The sequence below is a fragment of the Ornithodoros turicata genome, chromosome 9 (genome assembly GCF_037126465.1).
Source record: "Ornithodoros turicata isolate Travis chromosome 9, ASM3712646v1, whole genome shotgun sequence".
Lineage (NCBI taxonomy): Eukaryota > Metazoa > Arthropoda > Arachnida > Ixodida > Argasidae > Ornithodoros > Ornithodoros turicata.
The window spans coordinates 22,438,046-22,457,555 of NC_088209.1; the positions used below are offsets into that span (position 1 = coordinate 22,438,046).

Sequence of the window (19,510 nt, forward strand, 5' to 3'; positions counted from 1 at the left end):
AGAGATTTTGTATCCTGCCGAGTGCCGACACAATCGGAAAAGCACGGTCACGGAAGGAACACTGCGCTCTCCCTGTGAAAGAAATTATCGTTTCTGATATGAGAAAAGAACGGGCCGTAAGCCCTCCATGGAAATTTGACGGGTATCCCAATTGTCACAAAACGTTGTACACCTTCAGTTTTCAACAATTGTTGATTTGTTTTCAACAAATCTAAGGCGAGAACGTTGTCATTCGGGATGATGGTTGGCTAGGAGCGTGCTATGTGGTGAAGTTCATTTTTAAGAGTGTAGACAACCATCATCCCGAATGACAACGTTATCGATCCTGATTTGTCGAAAACGGGAGGCGGAGCCTATTTTGTGTTATTATGCACGGTACAGCATACGCTCCGCCTCCCGTTTTCAACAAATCCGTGGCGAGAACGTTGTCACTCGGGATGATGGTTGGCTAGGAGCGTGCTATGTGGTGAAGTTCATTTTTAAGAGTGTACGTTGAGTATTCCACTGCGCTGTCAGTATAGCAAGCTTCTGCGATTGTTATATCCGTCATCAGACTCTGGATATGTTTGTGTACCACTATTACACTACCATAACTTTCTAATGAGCGACGAATGCTCGTCCCCGAAACAACACACGATCTATTGTCTGCATTAATTTGGATAGAAATCTATGCGGGCCACGCTCAATTCCAGGTAAACCGTCCCGACGGCAACAGTGAAGGTCCCATGATCTTGCACAGCCCACACGTGCAACGCAATCCCTGGTCCATGGGCATCTGCTAGGACGGAGAACACGAGGAGCCTTGACAAATGATGCGCCAGTTACGCACAATGAGCGGGGAAAACCTCCTCTTACCCCTTCCCACGCACATATCTCTCCGCCGAATGAATCCCATGATCACCGTACGTGTGCGGCACCACCTTTACGCGAATCCCGTTTCCGTGCACGGAATGAAGTTAACTGCCGCGGTCGCAACACGGACCTCGTGCGTCGGGTTCTAACGTATAAGACGGGAAACGGCATCGGTATCGCTTGAATGCTACCACGAACCAGACAGAGGGAAGTTGCCCTACATTGTGAAAAAATAACTTCACCGCATAGCACGCTCCTAGCCAACTATCATCCTAGTTTACATCATTCTCTTCAATGATTTGTCAAAAACGGGTGGCGCACGCCTTTTTGTGACAATCATGCAGATATTAATTGTCACAAAAAGACGTACCCCCCCTGCTTTCCACAAATGAGGAGTGATAACGATATCATTCTGTGCAATGGTTATCTTTCAGCGTGCTATGTGGTGAAGTTCTGTTTGCAGAGTGTACAAAAGGAACTACATAGTTCGGTTGATGTGTAAAGATGTAATTAAGATTATAACGAAGTAACAAGTTATAAAACTTGAATCTCACAAGTTACTTTAGAAGAGCAACCAGAATTTTAATTTAGAGTTACTTGCTACGTATAACAATTACAATATCCCGGGTTGCAATGCCTAAAAAAGGAACGAGGTCCTCAAGAAGTTACAAGAGCTCAAACGGTAACCAGTTAAGTTACAATCTGCAAAAAAAAAAAAGTATCTTAGTTACAGTGACGAGTACCTCGTAAAATGTCCTCCGGACCCTTGGGGTTTTTTGAAATAAATAAATAAATAAATAAATAAAGAGATACCCCAGACGCTGTCAACTACAGCATACTTAATCGTGAACTACTACACTTCAAATCCTTTCCGTGAATGTACACTCTTAAAGCAGAACTTCACCACATAGCATGTTGATACACTGTCTATTACACAGTATGAATGCCGTTACAATTGACCGATTTTTCATGCCGAATTTTTGACAAATTAAACACCGGAAGCCAGAAACTCTAAGTGTAGCCAAGCACACAAAAATGGAGATTTCAGAATTTCTTTCTTCTTTTTTTCTTTATTTCAAAAGCATCGCATGCCGCTCTTCCCCGATTTTCTTGGAAAAGATGCGTGAGCGTACATATAGCTCTCGACAGCGGCATTTTCAGTAATTTCGTTGGGACGGGCCGATCACTAAACATTTCTCACTTATGCAGTACAAAAAATGGCGTACGCCTCCCGTTTTCAACAAATCAGGGGCGAGAACGATGTCATTTGGGATGATGGTTGGCTGGCAGCGTGCTATGCGGTGAAGTTAATTTTTAAGAGTGCAGAGCATAGAGGGAAGGAGGACTTAATCCAGGAACCCTCTCCCTATTTTCGGACACGGCTCTCGAACTTCATAGAAAACAACGCCAAGAAGCTCCGTACGCGGCGGTATTGACACGATTATCTCGTAACTGCGGGAACAGCATCGATATAGTCATGCAGCAGAGCGTGCAACACCACTGTTGCCAATGAAGAGATGCGCGCTTCTAATTTGTGTCCGCCATGGCGTTTCGTTGGAATGTCTATTGGGACGACGAACGAGCATATAGGGAGGTGGAAGCTTAAAAGGTTAAATGAATCCCCGTAAATGATCACATCACCACGAACCGATCTATACGATGAGCACAGACTCTTCCACTGCCCGCTAAGCACGGGAGAGAACAATGTCATTCAGGGTGAGAGTTGGCTAGGAGCGTGCTATGCGGTGAAGCTCTCTTTTAGGAGTACACGTACGTGCTGCATCTCGCGACGGCTGCGTCGAAGTCAGGACAAAATAGTAAACACAACGCAGGTCAACGAACACAAACGAACAATATTGCTACAACAACTGCGAGTTCCTTGGTGTGCATTTTGGTTGTGTCATTGTAACTGTAATTGAATTATAATTTCTAATGTACTCGGAATTACTTTTGGAACTACTCTGTATGCGATTTGGGATACAACCTTATTTCAAATGTTGGATACAACCTTATTTCAAATGTTGTCTCTTTCGCAATGTCCGTGATTTTTAGTCGTCCCCGAAAGACAATGTTATTGTTGAATGCGGACTCAACGCTAACTAAAGTTACAAAGCAAAAAATATGTACTGAAATGAATAATTGAGCGTAACCATAGCTGGGCGGCCTCATTCATGAGGACGCCTCACCTTTACCTCATCGTGGTGAGGTGAGGGTGAGTGAAGCCAGACCACTCTGAATGTTCCTCGTGAGGACAGCCGTGAGGCATTGTCCCTCATAAAGCCCACCGTGAGAGCCCTCATGAGGCCAGTCGTCTTGAGGCCATCAATACGTGAGGGTACGACGTATTCCGTGAGGAGCCTCACAGGTGAGGCCGTGAGGCCCTTTGTGAGGAACCGCACGCTTGAGGCCGTGGAGCCGTTTGTGAGGGACCTCACTAATGAGGCCATGAGGCCTTTCGTGAGGGGCCGCATGGATGAGGTCATGGATCCATTTGTGAAGAGTCTCACAGATGAAGGGGGAGCCAACGTACCTCCTCGCTTAGAGAAGGTGTGGCGGATATGACATCACTCTGCGCGATGGGCCAATGCAAATTCGAGGATCGCCAAGATCCATTCTTGTGTTTCTTTCCTCCACATATGAAGCCTTCAATGAAGAATCTCACAGGCGAGGGCCCGCGACTTTTTCATGAGGGACCTTACAGGTTAAGTCATGACTCTCTTAGGAGGTCACGTTAACTTGTTGCATAATGTACAACCCCGAGACTGGGGAAGACGATTTCGTTGACGTTAAGTTGTGTTTTGGATCGGCTGCCAAAGACGCCATGTGCGGTATTCTTGTATTTTCTTTTTAAACAAACGATGCCGCTTCTGGGAATGTAACGTAGCTTTATGTTGAGTCTGACGCCTCTTGTTTTTACCACATAAAGCTCAATATAAAGCAGGCTTTACCAGGTTCTCCAAAGTCTGTGCGACAGCAATAATGAATGAAGTCCTAAGGAAAGAACTAACAAAGCCGAACAAACAAGCACCATTCAAAAACTCACAGAAGGCGGTCAAAGCATAAAAAGATTAAGATATTAATAAACAAAAAGGAAAGAAGAAAGGGGCATGTCATGATCGAAGATGAGGCGAAAGCGCAGACTTAAATGCGGAGGACAGAGATAGACTGATGGGAGAGGATTGTGGTCATTGCAGTCCTCTACTTTGAGTTCTCAGTGAGCATGCCTTGACGTAAAGCAAGCGTGCGAGACTGAGACCAAACAATAAGCTATAATGCGACGTCATGATAACTCTTTGTTTTCACACGTTGATAAATTGCCTCTTGTTTGTCATTGGCGGTCCACCAGAAGTACACGAACTGTTCGTTTTGTCAGGGATTTGTTGAGCGAACAAGTTTCCCAACGAGTACCGGCTGCCCGATTGTCTCGGGCTTGAGTGATGACCCTTCGTGCGCATTGTAGCGAGCTAGCAATCGAAAAAAAGTAGGGATGTGCCAACTGAATCCACGAACCATCGAATCCACGAATCCTAGACAGATTCGGGATACAGAATCTCAAATTTCTTGTTTGTTTACATTTGTTTGTTACATCGTTTGCTTATATTGCTCTGGACTGGAAAGATCTCAGGAAGGAACTGTTACATTACAAGTTTAAAAGTAACCTGGTTTTTCCTTTTGATTGTTGCTTAGTTCCATGGAAATAATTCAGACTCGAGAGTTTATGTATTTCATGTAGTCGATGAACAACACGTTAAATAAATTGCGTTTAAGAAGAACTATATATATGGGTATATTTTCTCCCGAAACTGAACCATTATGAAATTTGTTTTGCATTAAACGAACTTATCATATTCTGTGCTTCGAAACACTTTTCAGAAGGATTTTTTCTTTATTTTTCTTTATTTTTTTATTTTTTGCTTTCGAAACTCTTTTTAAAGAATGGATTCGAAAAATTCGAGATTCGTAAGATTCGTGGATTCGCAAAGCCTTCCTTGGATTGGTATTGGGATTCGTTTTCGAAAAATTCTGGATTCGTCCCATCACTAGAAAAATGTCTTTCAGCTGACGACCCTGACGTAGCTGGCATGCCAGAACACACAGCGGCGAGCTTCGCACGCTGTGGGTAGATGCAAGAATTTGTCTTCCAAAATGGAAGTGGTTCATCTACGCTGCATGGGGCTCTCAAATATCTGTCTAACTCCGCGTCGTTCGACGCAGGTGAAGCGCGACATATACCGTGCCCAGCAGGCTGTACATATCATCTATAGGGCTGCCTCATAGTGACCTGAATGCACGTGAGGCCATGAAGGTATTCACGAGGCGAGGGCTCGTGAGGATGAGGAGACGTGAGGCCATGAGGGCCCGCATGAGGTGAGGGCACGTGAGGATGAGGACTCCTGAGACCATGAGGGCCCTCATGAGGTGAGGACACGTGAGGATGACGACCCATGAGGTGAAGATACGCGACGCCATGATAAGATACGCCATGAGGGTTGTGAATAGCCTCATGAGGTGAAGGCATGTGAGGATGAGGATGGTGAGGCCTCTCGGGATCCCGATGACCTGAGGTGAGGTTTGTGAGGGTAAAATTTAAAATGTAATGTGAGGTTGAGGGCGACCGAGGTTAAGTTACTGGTGAGGGTGAGTAAGACCGATAATGTCTGTGCTTCGTGAGGTGAGGATGAGTGAGGCCGCAGGAAAACGCCCACCTGTGAGTGTAACTCAACTACTTTTTATAATTAACTGCAGTTGTAATTGAGTTCCTATTTTTAAATTGTAACTGTAATTTAATTACTTCGATGGCATGTAATCGTAATTCAATTATTTTTTAAAAGTAATTTTTACAGGTCTGTCTACCAACTACCCTGCTCGTCTACGCTTGTACAAAAGCTCCCAGAACCCAACTGTCACTTTCTATCACTTAAAGAAGCATTAACGTGCAAAAAAAAAAAAAAATGTCCTCGCAGAATGACAGATTCCGTTACCTTGATGCCAATATAAAAGGAACGGGATTCTTCCGTTCAGTCGTTCGTGATTGATGAGCGAAAGAAACCGAAATTGACGCTTTCCCAATTCCTTCTCAAGAAGGCCAACAATGCGGAACGGGCTCTCATTGGTCTTCTCAGACGATTTGTCCAATCACCGCGGGAGATAGTTTGAGGAGACCAATCCGAGGCCTCTCCGCACTGAATAGGTCACTGGAATTGCGGCAACATGAGCTGTTCTTGATATATCGGAATAAATGAGCTGCTAGGGTAGGAATAGAATATTGACTAAAATTATCCTACGGCAGTACGTCGCCAGCACCTCAGCAGTACGTCGGAGGCTACATTTCTGGTCACATTTCCGGTCAATATCGTGCAGTCCAGATAGCAAAACAAGCTTCTTGGCACTGCAGAAGAAGATTGAGCGAAGTCTTCTACACGCTGATCTCTTCGTATGGTCAACGGCTTTAAGCGAAGAGAGGTCCAGATAATTACATGTGTTGTGATGAAATTGTCCCACCTGTTAGTGAGCTGAACCAGTGGAAATCTGCTGCATTCCAGTCAGAGACAGTTTATCCGTGTCACAATAGATGTTGCGAAATTGAGAAGGCCGCAAAACACGTCATTTCAATGACGTGCATGACGAGAACATTTTATTTAAATCCTTGAAAGCTATTGGCGCGCTTACATAGATTTTGCGCTCATACAGCATTATCAAGACAATACTATAATAATTGTGGTCCTGTGCGGTAACTTCCTTCGGAATTTCAGATTGAGTTTCAAAAAATTTAAACAACTATTCGGTGCCGATTTAAATCGCGATTAAAATCCGTTATTTAATCCGCGATGATTTAGTCCACCTAGAGTCAGTAAAAAAGCTTCGTTTCAGAGACACGACACTGAGTTTTCCAAGGGCGAGCAGGAGAGGGAAGGGAAGGAGAGGCCATGTTGTTTCCGCGCCTTGCTAGCGTCACCTAACGTAGGGTGCCTGAGAAGCGAATGTCGCAAAGCTGCCATGTTGACTCCTACGCTTACCATGTATGAATGTTGTGTACCGATTTCACCCCCCCCCCCCTTTTTTTAAACACCTCCTTTGCAATGTATTTACTCAACTCCAAAATGTAGGGTGTCGCTATCAATACACTTTTGTGAGCGAATCACGAGCTGCGCGTGGGCGTCAAGATGGTGGAAATTCGTAGCAGACGACACGGTTGCCTTCACCCTCTGCAGAGGGAGCTAGTAATGAGGCACCCTAACCTAACGCAGAGCTCTGACCTAACGACACTCACGATGCCATCTATCGAGCGCGCTCCGAAATGCCGTTCCGCCTATAAGCAGCTCACCACGATAGATACGTTGACAGCCTTGAGCTCACCTTGGCCTCCTCGGGACGGTCCCTTGGACAGTACATGGATAATCTCATACGCTTGCCTCACCCACGACGGGCAGTGTTATGTCAGCTGTCTCGATCTGCTCTTCAGCTGGGGACGGCGCTTGTGCGGAGCGGAAACAAGATGGCTTCCTTACTCGTCTGTGGAGCTCAGTGTCACTATTCTCAAGCCCCGAGGTTTATTCAGTGACTCTTACACCCTTGTTACGCGGGCACCCTTCGACGACCGTTGAAGCCAACTGCCTTGGAAAACGCGCGTACACTGTTAAAACAGAACTTCGCCACATAGCACGCTCCTAGCCAACCATCATACCGAATGATATCATTCTGTGTCACGATTTGTTCAAAACAGGGGGGAGGCGCCTATCTGGGACAAGATAATTTGTCCCAGATAGGCGCCTCCTCCCATTTTCAACAAATCAATGCACAGAGTGATATCATTCGGAATCATGGTTTGCTAGGAGCGTGCAATGTGGTGAAGTTCTGTTTTAACAGTGTAGCGCCAGCAAGCGTGTCAACTTCTAAAAGGGCGGCATTGAATCCAACGCGCTTACTTTTTTTTCTTTTTCGGGGCAGTTGATTTCAACGGCCGTCGAAAGATGCGCGTGTAACAGGGGCATAAGTCTGTCCACCCTGTCTGAAAGCGTAGTATCTGATGGGAAACCTAGGAAAGCAGACAATAGACAGCAGAGCCGCTGCCGGGGTCCGAACCCGGTCCTTTCAGAGAACAAATTCTTGTTTGTTTATTTGAAAAAAAAAACTTTACTGAGTGCGCGCATATCAGTGAATCTGAACACAGTGAGAATTTGTACATATGAAAATGGGATGTTATCCACTGTCTAGTGTATATGTACACACGCCAAATACTACTTATATACTTCAAATAACCCACAGGTATGCCATGGAAAGAGCTACACAATGTCGCAAATACAGGCAGTGCATAGCAATAGAGAACGTATATGAGGACCCCGACTGGAATATTAAGTATCGAAGGAAACACTGTAATTCCTTGTACCGGTCGAGTCAACGTAACCGCAAACAAATTACTCACACAAGATCTGGAAACATTGACATCTCATTTTAAGCTTGACAACTTCAAGAAGAAACACGAGATGTGCGATCGATATGGAAGCACATTTGTAATCTATGCGTTTTAACTCAGATTATGAACCAAAAATAACATACGCAACATATAATGTTGCAGAGCAATGAGTTTCGTTTGATCGTTGAAGTACATGTGCCGTATACAGAAATATCACTGCTGCAGCATTGCTGTTTTTCCACTTTGTCTGCATGACGCACGGTCATCCGGGAACAGGGCCACAGTAGGCAACCTTGAACACTTTCTGCTGGAATGTTTCTGAAGTCTTGCGTTAACTTTTGAGTCCAGTGACAGCTTCACCAGAAGCCGGCATCACGAGACAGGAGGACGCCTTCGTCCCTGGTCTTCTGCCAGGAGCCAAAATACCTGGCACATCATGGGCTCGTTTCGTAGGCGACGTTTCGCTTGCACGGTGCCGAAAGCACCAAGAAGTTCGTATTGCGCACGTGCGTGACGGCTTCTCAAAGGAACGCAGCAAACAGTACGGTGGTGGTGGACATTGTGGATGATGCAATGGCATGAAAATGCACAACGGTCTCCAGCTCCATACATGATGAAACTATGAATATCGCGTGGACAAAATAATTACACGTGGCTCTTTTCACTGACCACCTGAAATTCCAAATTGGTAGGTTCACGGGTTCGAACCCTTTTACATCCATAATACAGCGGGCACAGTTCAGAGTCCACAGTCCTCGAGACACAGTCAAACGCGCGTTTTACGTTTCATGAGACGTATGGTCAATTGCGACGATGGAGTACAGAGCCTTTCACCCTGGAGGGATTGTGAACGATATGACAGGTAAGACGTTAATGATAATAATAATAATAATAATTATACGTGACTTTACGTCGCGTGACATCTATATGCTAAGACAATTTATTACACTGATCTGAATCTGATGGTATATACAATGAAAAACAGTGATCATTTAGCACATGAGTTCTCAGCTGGTGGGGGATTCCCCATTGGGGGGATTTGGAGGGGTGCCATGGGGGGAACTACACCACGTAACATCCGCCCCCAAACGGTACATGCGCGCACTCTGCGTAGTATATCATTCACATGGCATGTTCCTCGACGGTATGTCATGATGGCTCCTACGGGTGCGCACGGTACTGGAGTACCGTGCCGGTACTGAGGAACTGGAAGCGGTATCTAGCGTAAGGTCGCTCGCCACAAACAATGCTTTCACGAAACTCAGAGGAAGCAATGCAATACATTTTCACGCGTGCACTCTTTCGTAGTTAATATGGGGTAGATTAACGCTTCGCTGAACATCGAAAGGGGTACATGGAGCAAGGAAGGTTGAGAACCACTGACAGGTAAGAGCATGTACAAGCTTTTGTAGATACATTGGTATATGCATTCCCGTATAGTTCGTTGAGCAGAGCACTTCGCGTCTCTCTTCACATATTTTTCCGATACAATAACGAAAATATCAAAGTTAAGTCCACAGCCCGTTTCGGCCAGAGATGCGGGTTACGCTTATTTTTGATAACTCGTGCTCGGATTTTTGCGGTCCCATAAGGAAAGATAAACTGCGGTGCTAGGTTGCGCGATGGCACACTGTATTAAACGTAACGGTAGCGTCCAACCTGAAGCTGCAGGTGTGTACACGCTGCCCTTCACGAGGACCGTGTAGTACAGCTTAAACGGAAAGCAATCTAATGTGACGTTCTCGTTGACAGCATGTCGCAAACGTATATAGACGCCTGCTATGCAGGTGCATGCGTCGCCACCTGTAAGTTGCGTCATCTCACATCGTATCAAGAAGAACAACACAAATACATCCTCACAACAGTAATCTGTACGGACCAGCGGCACGGGCGAGTGGACGAAAGCGTCCGCCCGTTGGTGGTAGCCGAGGTTGTGCTGAAATCCGGAAGACATGGAGGGTTCGCATCGTACTACTGGCTGTACTGTCTATAAGGTTTTCCCTACGTTTTCTTTTTAAATTCCGTGCTAGCACCGCGAAGCAACTCTGGCTACGAGCGGCGTACAGAAGGTGGGCAGATGGCGAGAGGACAGCAGGATGGAGTGGGAGGCAGGGGGATTAGTATGCGTACGGTCGTGGGCCGACATCAGAGGGAACTGCGCCGACATTCGCCTGGAAAGGCTAGCGGAAAACACAGGACCAGCGGCATGGCCTAGCGGGGAAAAAGCACCCGCTCGCGAGTGGTAGCCAAGGTCGTGCTGAAGACTGGGAGGTGGTGGGTTCGAATCCTACACCACCGGCTGTGTTGTCTGAGGTTTCCGTGGGTTTTCGAGCATATCTGTACCTTCGAGTCGATCCACACACCTCGCGTCCGCCAGTGTGCCCGTACGGAGCACTTCGACAAAATGATCCTCACAGTTGGTTAAGAGCCACTCCATTTTCACTCAGCCTCCTTTCGATCATTTTGGCCAGATTACACATGACATCCCTGTACACCAAAGGATCAATATTCTTTGCGAGCATGTAGAACAGAAACCAATCTCCCGCGTTTGCAGTCCGCGTCAAAACTTCGAGATCAGCGGGTTCCACAAGCGGGCACCTGTTCTTGAGGAAGTAGAAGCGGAGCCTCGGCACGGCCAGCACCAGGCTCCGCATGAGGAAGACGACCGAGCTCAGTACGACGAGCACGATGAACCAAAACCAGATGAATATGTATATCTTCTCGTTCACCACGTTAAGCGGCAACAGGCAGAGGGCGTCGTGCCTCTGAATGTCTCCGGAGGTACCGAACGTATGGAAGGTACACTTCGTGACTCGAGGGAAGACGAACACCATGGGATCCCAGCGGTCCTCCTGGTCGCTCTGTGAAAAACGTATGACCTCTATACCGTAGCTCCAAAACTCGCCGCCTAAAAACCGATCAATGAGGAACATCTGCCCAATGACATTCACGAAGGAGAGGAACTCACAGAACATGTATTTCAGCGCGTACACTTGGTGTTTCTTGAGGTTGCGGAAGAGGTACTCCGTCAAGATCGACGTCTTATGCGTTCGCTCCTGATCTTCCATGATGACCACCTGCATTCCCATCGTGATCACTTCGAGCAGCCCTCCTTCCCAGTTCTTCCATATGTAATAAGGTAAATAGAACAGCGTCGCTTGGAAAAACAACGTGAAACATACCCACTGGTAGTAGGCAGTGTAACGCTTGTCCTGAAACCAACTGCCGCTGTTGTCCACACCGGGATGAGCGACTTCGACACCCACTTTCTTCACAAACGCCGACGGTATGGTAAACGTGGAGTGAATCCAGCAATAGGTATTGAGCACAGACATGGGAAAGTCGTCCGACGGCGGCACACATTCGATGGGTTCTCCCACGTATTGACGAGCCGTGATGAGAAGGCTAAACGTCACCAGGACCAGGGACGTCACGAGCCAGTGCAGCCTGAAGACGCAGTTGTCGATGGACACCGTTCGACGCCGTAGAAGGCGGCGCAGGCCGCCGAAGAGGTTCAGTAGAGACATCCTGCGAAGGCTTCGGGTTCATGACAACTGCTCCAGTCATCCACCTACATTGCAGGTCGGTGAGATTAGTGTCACATTGGAGGGGGGGAGGGAGAAAAGGGGAGTTATGGCGTAGCGATGACTAGACACGTGACCAACTCCCGCGGTGCACACATGGCAGCTCGTGAGAGAAGTGATCGGATGGCGCTGCGAGTGCTGCTGAGGCGGAGTAAGTCGTACGACGCCTAAAAATATGCCTTCCAGTCACCCGGATGCCTCAGGGCTCTCGCGGTTGCGTGAAACCGCGTGCTATTTTCATAGCCTCCCACGACTCGTCGAGAAGAAATAAAACCCAAGACTTTAAGACACTGCGCGGTAACTTGCCACTATACCGTCACCCCATGAGCCCTGTCGTTACAGGCTGTTGGTGATGACGGCGTGATCTAGAAATGGAATAATATTGGGTCTCAAAGGGACAGCTACGAAAGCCGTCAGAATTGTGCAGAGATCTCTGTGTCTCAAGCTATTTATGCGAGCGCACTATTAATTTTGACGTGCCAATTAAGATGTTCAACAAATATTATTTAAAAGGCATAACAGAAGGCAAAAAGCGTAAATGCGGGTTACGTGGTAATCTGCATTTTACTCTTACAGGTTACAAGCACCATGCAGTGGGAAGCCAGTTGGCAAAAAAAAAAAAAGAAGAAGTTCCGAACAAATTCAAGGTTGCTAGTATTTTTATTCAAAGACAACGCGAATACTAACTAGGCACGGAGAGATGGCTCCCGTCCAATTCGCCCAGGGTCTGTTTACTGGGCGAGATGACTGTGGCAAAATTCAATAAAACACAGGCAACCATGCACGAATCGGAAAGAGCCTTTTAAAAATATCTCAAACGAACGGAGATTCAAAGGAAGAAGGCAGAGCGAATAGCTGGGAATTTATTCAGTCTATGGCTGCACTCTTATAAATGAGTCTTCTATCGTGCCTTCTACAGGCGTTGTGGATTCTGCATGAGTGTAGTCAAAGACGACTCTCCGGAAGTCGCGGATATAGGGTTGGCGTTCATGCACTGTCCCTTTCTGACCACACACTGGAAGCTATGCTTGAGTGATACGAGTACTTGCCACCGATACAACCCTTGCTATACGAGCAGGACATTTTTTTACACATTATAAACCAGCCTATCAGAAAATGGCATGTCGAAACCGTGAAAGAGCAGGTCTGACTGTATTTATTTATTCGTTTGTATTATACAGGGTGTTTCTTTTTTTTTAGCCTATACAGAATTTAAAAAAAAAGCTATGAGGGCAACATAGATGTTGTTTTTGCAGTTGTTCTACGGCCAGGCAGTCATCCTCTGGAAGAGAGTATAAACCTACAAGATGACTAATTACCTGAAATTCATTAATTAACTCTCTAATTAGGGAATTTCGGTCGAAAGCTATATAGCACAACGGGAAACAATCCTCGTTGAAATCCATTCAATCTTTTAAAAATCAAGAAAAGAGCGCGTGCTGTGAACTATCCATCGCTGAATTTCGGTATGCAAATGAGCCGAAACGGGGGGGGGGGGGAGGTATGTTTAATGCTGATGAAAAACAAGAGAAAACGGAAAGCAAAGGTTAGCCATGATTTAAGCTTGCTATTCCCAAAAGCAGGCAAACGAAAAAAGCGCGCCTCCGAAGCGCATCGCCCTCGCCGACGGATGCATATCTGCTCCGGACAGCGGTTTATGCGGCCAGCTGGGCAGCACCTACTCCAATCATCTCCATCGCTCCAAATCACGTGGCCCTCTGACGTGAAATGAGCGCTGTACTCCAGTTTTAGTTCATTTGCACATCAAAATTCGGCGACGGATATTTTGACGCATGTTTCAGGATTTTTTTTTTAAACCGTGGAATGACGTTCAACGAGGACAGTCTCTCAATCTGCAATCTCGCTTTTGTACGAAATTCCCTAATTGAAGAGTTAATCAATAAATTTTAGGCGATTAGTCAGCTTGTAGTTGCATGTTTTCTTAGATAGGATGTCCACCTAGCCGAGGAACTCATCCGCAAAGACGACATCTATTCTGTTCCCATGGCTTTTTATCAAAATTCTGTAAACGTTATAAAAAATAAAAAAAGTGCACCCTGCATGTTTATTTATACTTTGCACTGCGGCCATCACAAGTGTTGCTAACACACTGGAACCCCGATGTATCGCCGAGACAGTCTGTACCACCCCTAAAGCGTGTCACAGGCACACGCTACTGGCTGTAGCCGGAGCCAAAAAAAGAAAAAAGGAGAAACGGCCGCCCGCAGCTTGGATAGTGGCACGCTTGATGAAAATGTGGAAATACATATGTGCGTATTTGTGTGTGTATTTATGTATTGACTGTCATGCTGCCGTGTTCACAGGCGAAGTTGCTCAGTTTTGTCGATAATTTGATATCCGAACACTAGTTTCTTAGCTACGGTATCTCATCCTGCACAATTTCTGTCCATTGTATCTTTTGTAAATAAAACGCAACATTTGAATCTGATGTAATTATGGATTCATTTGACAGCGCCAATCAAACTGCGCTGGTTCGAGAATTATATCATTTCACTTTAGACAGTGTGTGTTCTATCTATGACGTAGGGATTGTTCTTACTGAGAATACAGGGGATAAAACGCATTTGTTTCATTATTACGGACTGCGCAGTGCAGGATCAAGACGAAGGGAGGGAGAGGGAAGGAAAGAGAGCTACTGCGTGGTGTTTCCCAAGGAACGCGTGACGTCATACTTGCGTGGTGTCACGTGTGCCTTCTAAAAACGTCGTATCTGAGCAGAAGCTTCAAATTTCTGTTTCCGAGGCATTCATAAAAGGCACGATAGAGGTCCCGTTTTTAAAAGTACTCCGTTTCTCGGGCGCATGCAATCCCTACCCTGCGTGCCCCGTAAACCACCACAGAGAAACCCAATCACTGGAAAAGAGCATCCCATGTCAACGAACCTTAGGATCAGCTTCCTGGAGCACCCCTTCGCAGCCGTCCCGGGACTTACTCCGCCTCAGTCTTATTTTTGCCCGCGATCCTCCGTTGTGTATATGCCACGGAGAACACACGTGGCAATCGCGTGATGACCCGTATGTCTCAACACCGCGAATTATTCGGGGGTTCTTTTGGCGATTGGCCCGAGTATGTAACACTTGCAAAAAAGTCGCTTACCTGTAAAGCATAGTGCGCGGGTAAGAGGCAAGGACATGTCCGACGAAACGCGCTACAAGGGACAGATGTCGATTGTTGTAGCAACGTAACCCAGTGAGACAGCTGTTGTACTTTCGGAGCACTCACGCAGTTGTTGCATCATCCTCTGGCTGGCTGGTTCGTTTGAAATATACGGGTCCGAATGCCAAGCGCTCGAAGCGCCGTCCTGTGAGAGCAACGATCACGGAGGATTTTTTGCGGAAGTTGTCCTTTCTTCGTTGTCTATATATGTCTGGTAATAACGTGACGATCACACGACGCTACGTCACGAGGGAGATCGTAACGTACAACAAACGGACAGACGAACATTCTCGAGCGAGTCGTAACGTTTAATTTGCACAGCCGTTTCAGATATCTGGCAAACAACAACAACAAATAAATCGTGACTACGGCCTGGCAGATATCTGCAGGTCTCCCCGGTGACGGCTTTTTCCTGTATTCCGCAACATCACTTCCGTTCTTGATGTCAGTTTATGTCAATATAGGTTCTCTCGAGATGGAAAAAAAAAATCTGCTGTTGCTGACACAAGGAGTGTCGTGAGGAAAACAGCCAAGTCATTGCCCTCACATATGGTATGACGTGGTACACGACGTCGTGTTCGCGTCATCAACCAAAGGAACCACCACAGCCGTTCACCACAGCAAAGGAGACGTCCAACACATAATGGCCGCTATTACTGCCAAGAGCGTAAAAAAAAAAAAAAAAAAGGCAGCTCGCCATTGGTCTCACAACTATGTGCATTGTCACGACTGTAGCTGGGGACGCGGTAATGTTGAAAAATGAAGATGAAAGGTGTGAAGTAAGTAGGATCGGTGGCTGCGTCGCCCTTGAAGTAGAAAAACGAGTTGGACATAAGGCACTACAGTGGCCCCTAAGGCAACTTCCTTACGCAAAGAAAGCGTCCTAAATTCTAGGCCTTCATACGTCCACTGGGAGAGAACTGCTCAAGTGTACAATGTCCTGGCAGAGTAGCATTATTGCAGTCTACACGAAACTTTTGGCGCACGCGACAACCTTCCGCAGCACGAAGCGGCTACACCGACATCAGATTCGGTGTTTTCAGATCCGATTCTTTGTGAGACCGTTACTCCATTTGCGCAACACCTTGACCGCATGGTATGCAAATGTGCAAGCGATAGTCTGTTACACCTGTCCCACATAGGTGAAGTGGTCCTTTCCACTTTGAAAGCCATCACATTGCCAGTAAATCTCCAGAGAAATTATGTGGAGACGCGATCATGAATCCCATATGGATACTGATTTACTGTAATGACAGTTCACGCAGAATCGACATTGACAGTCCACAAAGTAACAGATAAAAGGAGAAGAGGACATCCGCGCAGAAAATCTCATGCCAAATGAAAGTAACGACAAGTAGCCGAGGCGATCATTTTCATAACGTAAAAGCGCTAAAAACAGGACGAACACAAGCAGTGGCGTAGCCACGGGGGGGATGGGGGGTGGGGGGGGCTCAAGCCCCCCTACCTGCCACAGACCGACCCACACAAATCATGCAAATCCAAGGAGAACATAACATATGGGGGGGACCAGTGTGACGATCGCGAAAGGTCTTGCATTTCATGGCGTCTATCTAAGCAGCACCCTTGAATGGTTTTTCAAAGCATGAGCTCTTCAAAATACTTCCAATCTCGTGACACCACCTCATTGGTCATGACAGCCTATACATGTAACCGTATTGTGAACGTCCAAATCAACTATTTTCGTTCCTTTTTTTTTTTTTCATCCTCAGTTTGAAGTGTGCACAGGTATGTTTGTGTTGTCGCACACAGGATCAGCGGGGGGGGGGGGGGACAGTTTTCATATCGAGCCCCCCTACCTTGGAGGTCTAGCTACGCCACTGAACACAAGACACACACAACATGAGCGCTCAGTGTTGTGCTCGTTGTCAGTCAGTTGTTGTGCTCGCTCAGTGTCAGTTGTGTTCGTCCTGTTTTTAGCACTTTTACGTTATGAAAGTCTATCACCATCAAGCCCAAAGGGATGATTTAATGAGCCGAGGCGAGCTTCATCTAAGGACGACACAAACATACAAGTCCTCTATACCCGAGAAACAATGAACGTCAAGTAAATAAGGGGAAAAGCCGATGTGCCGACGCCAGGACGAACATACAACAACAAATATAAATGATGAAAAAAAATCATAATGACATGGGATGAAAGCAGCGCAGACAGCAACGAATGTGCTAGTCGCAAACGCATCTCACAGCGTATAGTGACCAAGAACTATGGGGGTGCGACATGTTGATCAGATCCCAGGTATTCTGGTGGCACCGCCGTTCATGTTACCTGACGCCGAAGTGACCTGTGGCTCCGGCATACAAAACGGCGTCTTGTATCTCGAAGCAGCTCGGCAATCCCGTTCCCACGGTCACACAATCAGTGTACCCTTACAGTGGCTCAGAGGGACGTAGCCGTGTCTGCAGTAACCTTAGGTTTCTGAAACCAGAGCCCATAAGCCTCACACCTCCTTCCTTTCGGTCACTGTGAGGCAGAGTTGGGCCACAAGTAACAACAACAACAGGGGTCACTATACAAGGTACAAACGGTGATGATACAGTAAAAGAACAAAAAAGGAAAACTCAGGGTACAGCGTCGTGCAGTTACTAACTGTTACCAAAATTTGAAGCATAACAGACAGCCACTTTGCACATCTACGCTGCCATCTTTGAACGCATCAGGACGCATCTCATCCTGCCCATTGTGCCTTGGGGAAGGGAGCCGCACCTTATGCGGCGAATTTTCCCAATCATCATTAATTTATCTGTTGTTGTTGTTGTTGTTTGCACGCAGGGCGAGGCTTTCGTAATGAAGTAAGCAAGAAAACACTGGTGACCAAAACAGAAAAAAAAATCAAACAAAAAACAGGCACTGCAAAGAGAAGAAACTATTCAATGAAAAGGTGCGAGTCAGTGACTTTCGATCGCACACCCTAGCCGTCAGCATTCTTGACTTTCCCTAACCCCATCCTAACCGACGACACGACAAAGCGTTTGGGACGTGGGCCCAACGTGCAAGCTTGGGTCCCTGGGATGTCGTGCATGTGGGCATGTGGGCGTAGCCAGAGGGGGTTCTAGGTATTCAACCTTCCCCCCCCCAAACAGTACCCTTGGTAGTGTACTTGGGAGAGGGAAACTGGGGGAAGTCCTCCTCCCCGTGTAGTACCCATAGAACCCGTCCCGCAATATTTTCTGGCTACGTCGCTGCCAAGGGGGTTGATTGGGATTGGTTGAGGTTGATTGGGATTGGTTGAGGTTGATTGGGGTTGCAATGGGGTCGAATGCCATCGTTGTTTCTCAAACAATCAATCAATCAACAATCAGTGGTCAAATTTCTCCGCACTCCATCTGACCGCGTACGTCTCCCGCTCTATCGTCACTACTTGATATGCAAATCGGTCGAGGTCAGGTACCTAGAACGAATAGTCGGGTCTCGTGAGCGTTGTGATTGGTACCCTGTCCGTCGCGCTTTTGTCCGTTACCTGGCACCCATGGCAATTTCCGCAATACCTGCGTACATGCTTTTCGGTCTGTGGCCTAAAAAAGTTGGCCTTCATAGGATTGAGTGTCATGTGCATCCTTAAGCGCTGCCCCCATGATGAATATCGCGGTATAGTTGGGGCACCTTCGTCTTTTTTTTTCCTTCCACCGTATCCTCGTGAAACAGAATCCCAAGTACATTAGAGGCCCTAGCAAAAGGACTTTCCCGCTCTCGCTCGATCCCCTACGGTCCTCCTATCACCCTCCAAAGACGTTTCAAAGTGCGCCCACAAATCCCTGACAGAAAGTCCAGAATGTCAGTGTTTTGAAATGATTCTGATCAGAAGGGCCAAAAAAGTTCGGAAGTACCACCCCTATCCCAATACACGCCTACGGAATCGCAACACCCCTTCAGAGATGGAAATCCTGTGCAAATCCCTGACCGTGGCAGGCGTGGGAGTACCGTTGAGATTCTAACAACAAGTCGTGAATCTCTCGAATGAGGACGCAGCCTGTTTCGTGCCCCACCAAATATGAACACCACCTAAGCGCACACTCTTCTGTGTCCCAGAGGTTACCGACCTGTACATTGACGGCCTCATTTTCACATAGCGCGTAGCTGTTCCATTTCGTCACGCCAACTAGGGTTCAAAGGCCGGACGTCAACACCTGCGTGCCGCCTGGGACTGCGACACATGTGCTAACGCTTTGTTTTCCGGCTACACTATTGTCTGTTTTCCTGCCTTGACGCGCAGCGTGGGTTCCAACACTTGGTCCCCCGTTACGCGAAATAAATGTGAAATACAATCATATGCATTGGTGTGAACCTGCATGACGTGAACAGCAGAGGGGATAATAGACGAGTGCGGAAGATGGGCGCCGCGAATACCGAAACTCATCGGGCTCTGACACGACTGTGGGCGTCTCCGCCAATAAGGCAGCGCGAGAGAAGTCACGTGCTTACGACTACCAATGGGAAAGGCCGTATAGCGCTCCGCTTCTGACG

The 19,510-nt window shown here is 46.9% G+C and overlaps 2 protein-coding genes across 6 annotated transcripts in view; both read right to left on the bottom strand.

Moving 5' to 3' along the window:
- The window catches only part of LOC135368366 (cuticlin-1-like), a 201,634-nt gene that overhangs the window by 65,407 nt on the left and 116,717 nt on the right, over positions 1-19,510 (bottom strand). The window lies entirely within an intron of this gene.
- LOC135368368 (innexin shaking-B-like) lies at positions 7,952-15,196 on the bottom strand. 4 transcript variants are annotated; one of them, XM_064601582.1, is made up of 3 exons: positions 14,968-15,196; positions 11,449-11,837; positions 7,952-11,343 (listed from the first exon to the last, which is right to left on the bottom strand). In XM_064601582.1, the coding sequence occupies exons 2-3, from the start codon at positions 11,791-11,793 to the stop codon at positions 10,678-10,680; spliced, it is 1,011 nt and encodes a 336-aa protein (XP_064457652.1). In that variant the 5' UTR covers positions 11,794-11,837; positions 14,968-15,196; the 3' UTR covers positions 7,952-10,677. The 4 variants fall into 4 exon arrangements, with proteins under 4 accessions (XP_064457652.1, XP_064457651.1, XP_064457649.1 ...); XM_064601581.1 differs by having other exon boundaries at positions 7,952-11,388; XM_064601579.1 differs by having other exon boundaries at positions 7,952-11,837; positions 14,968-15,195.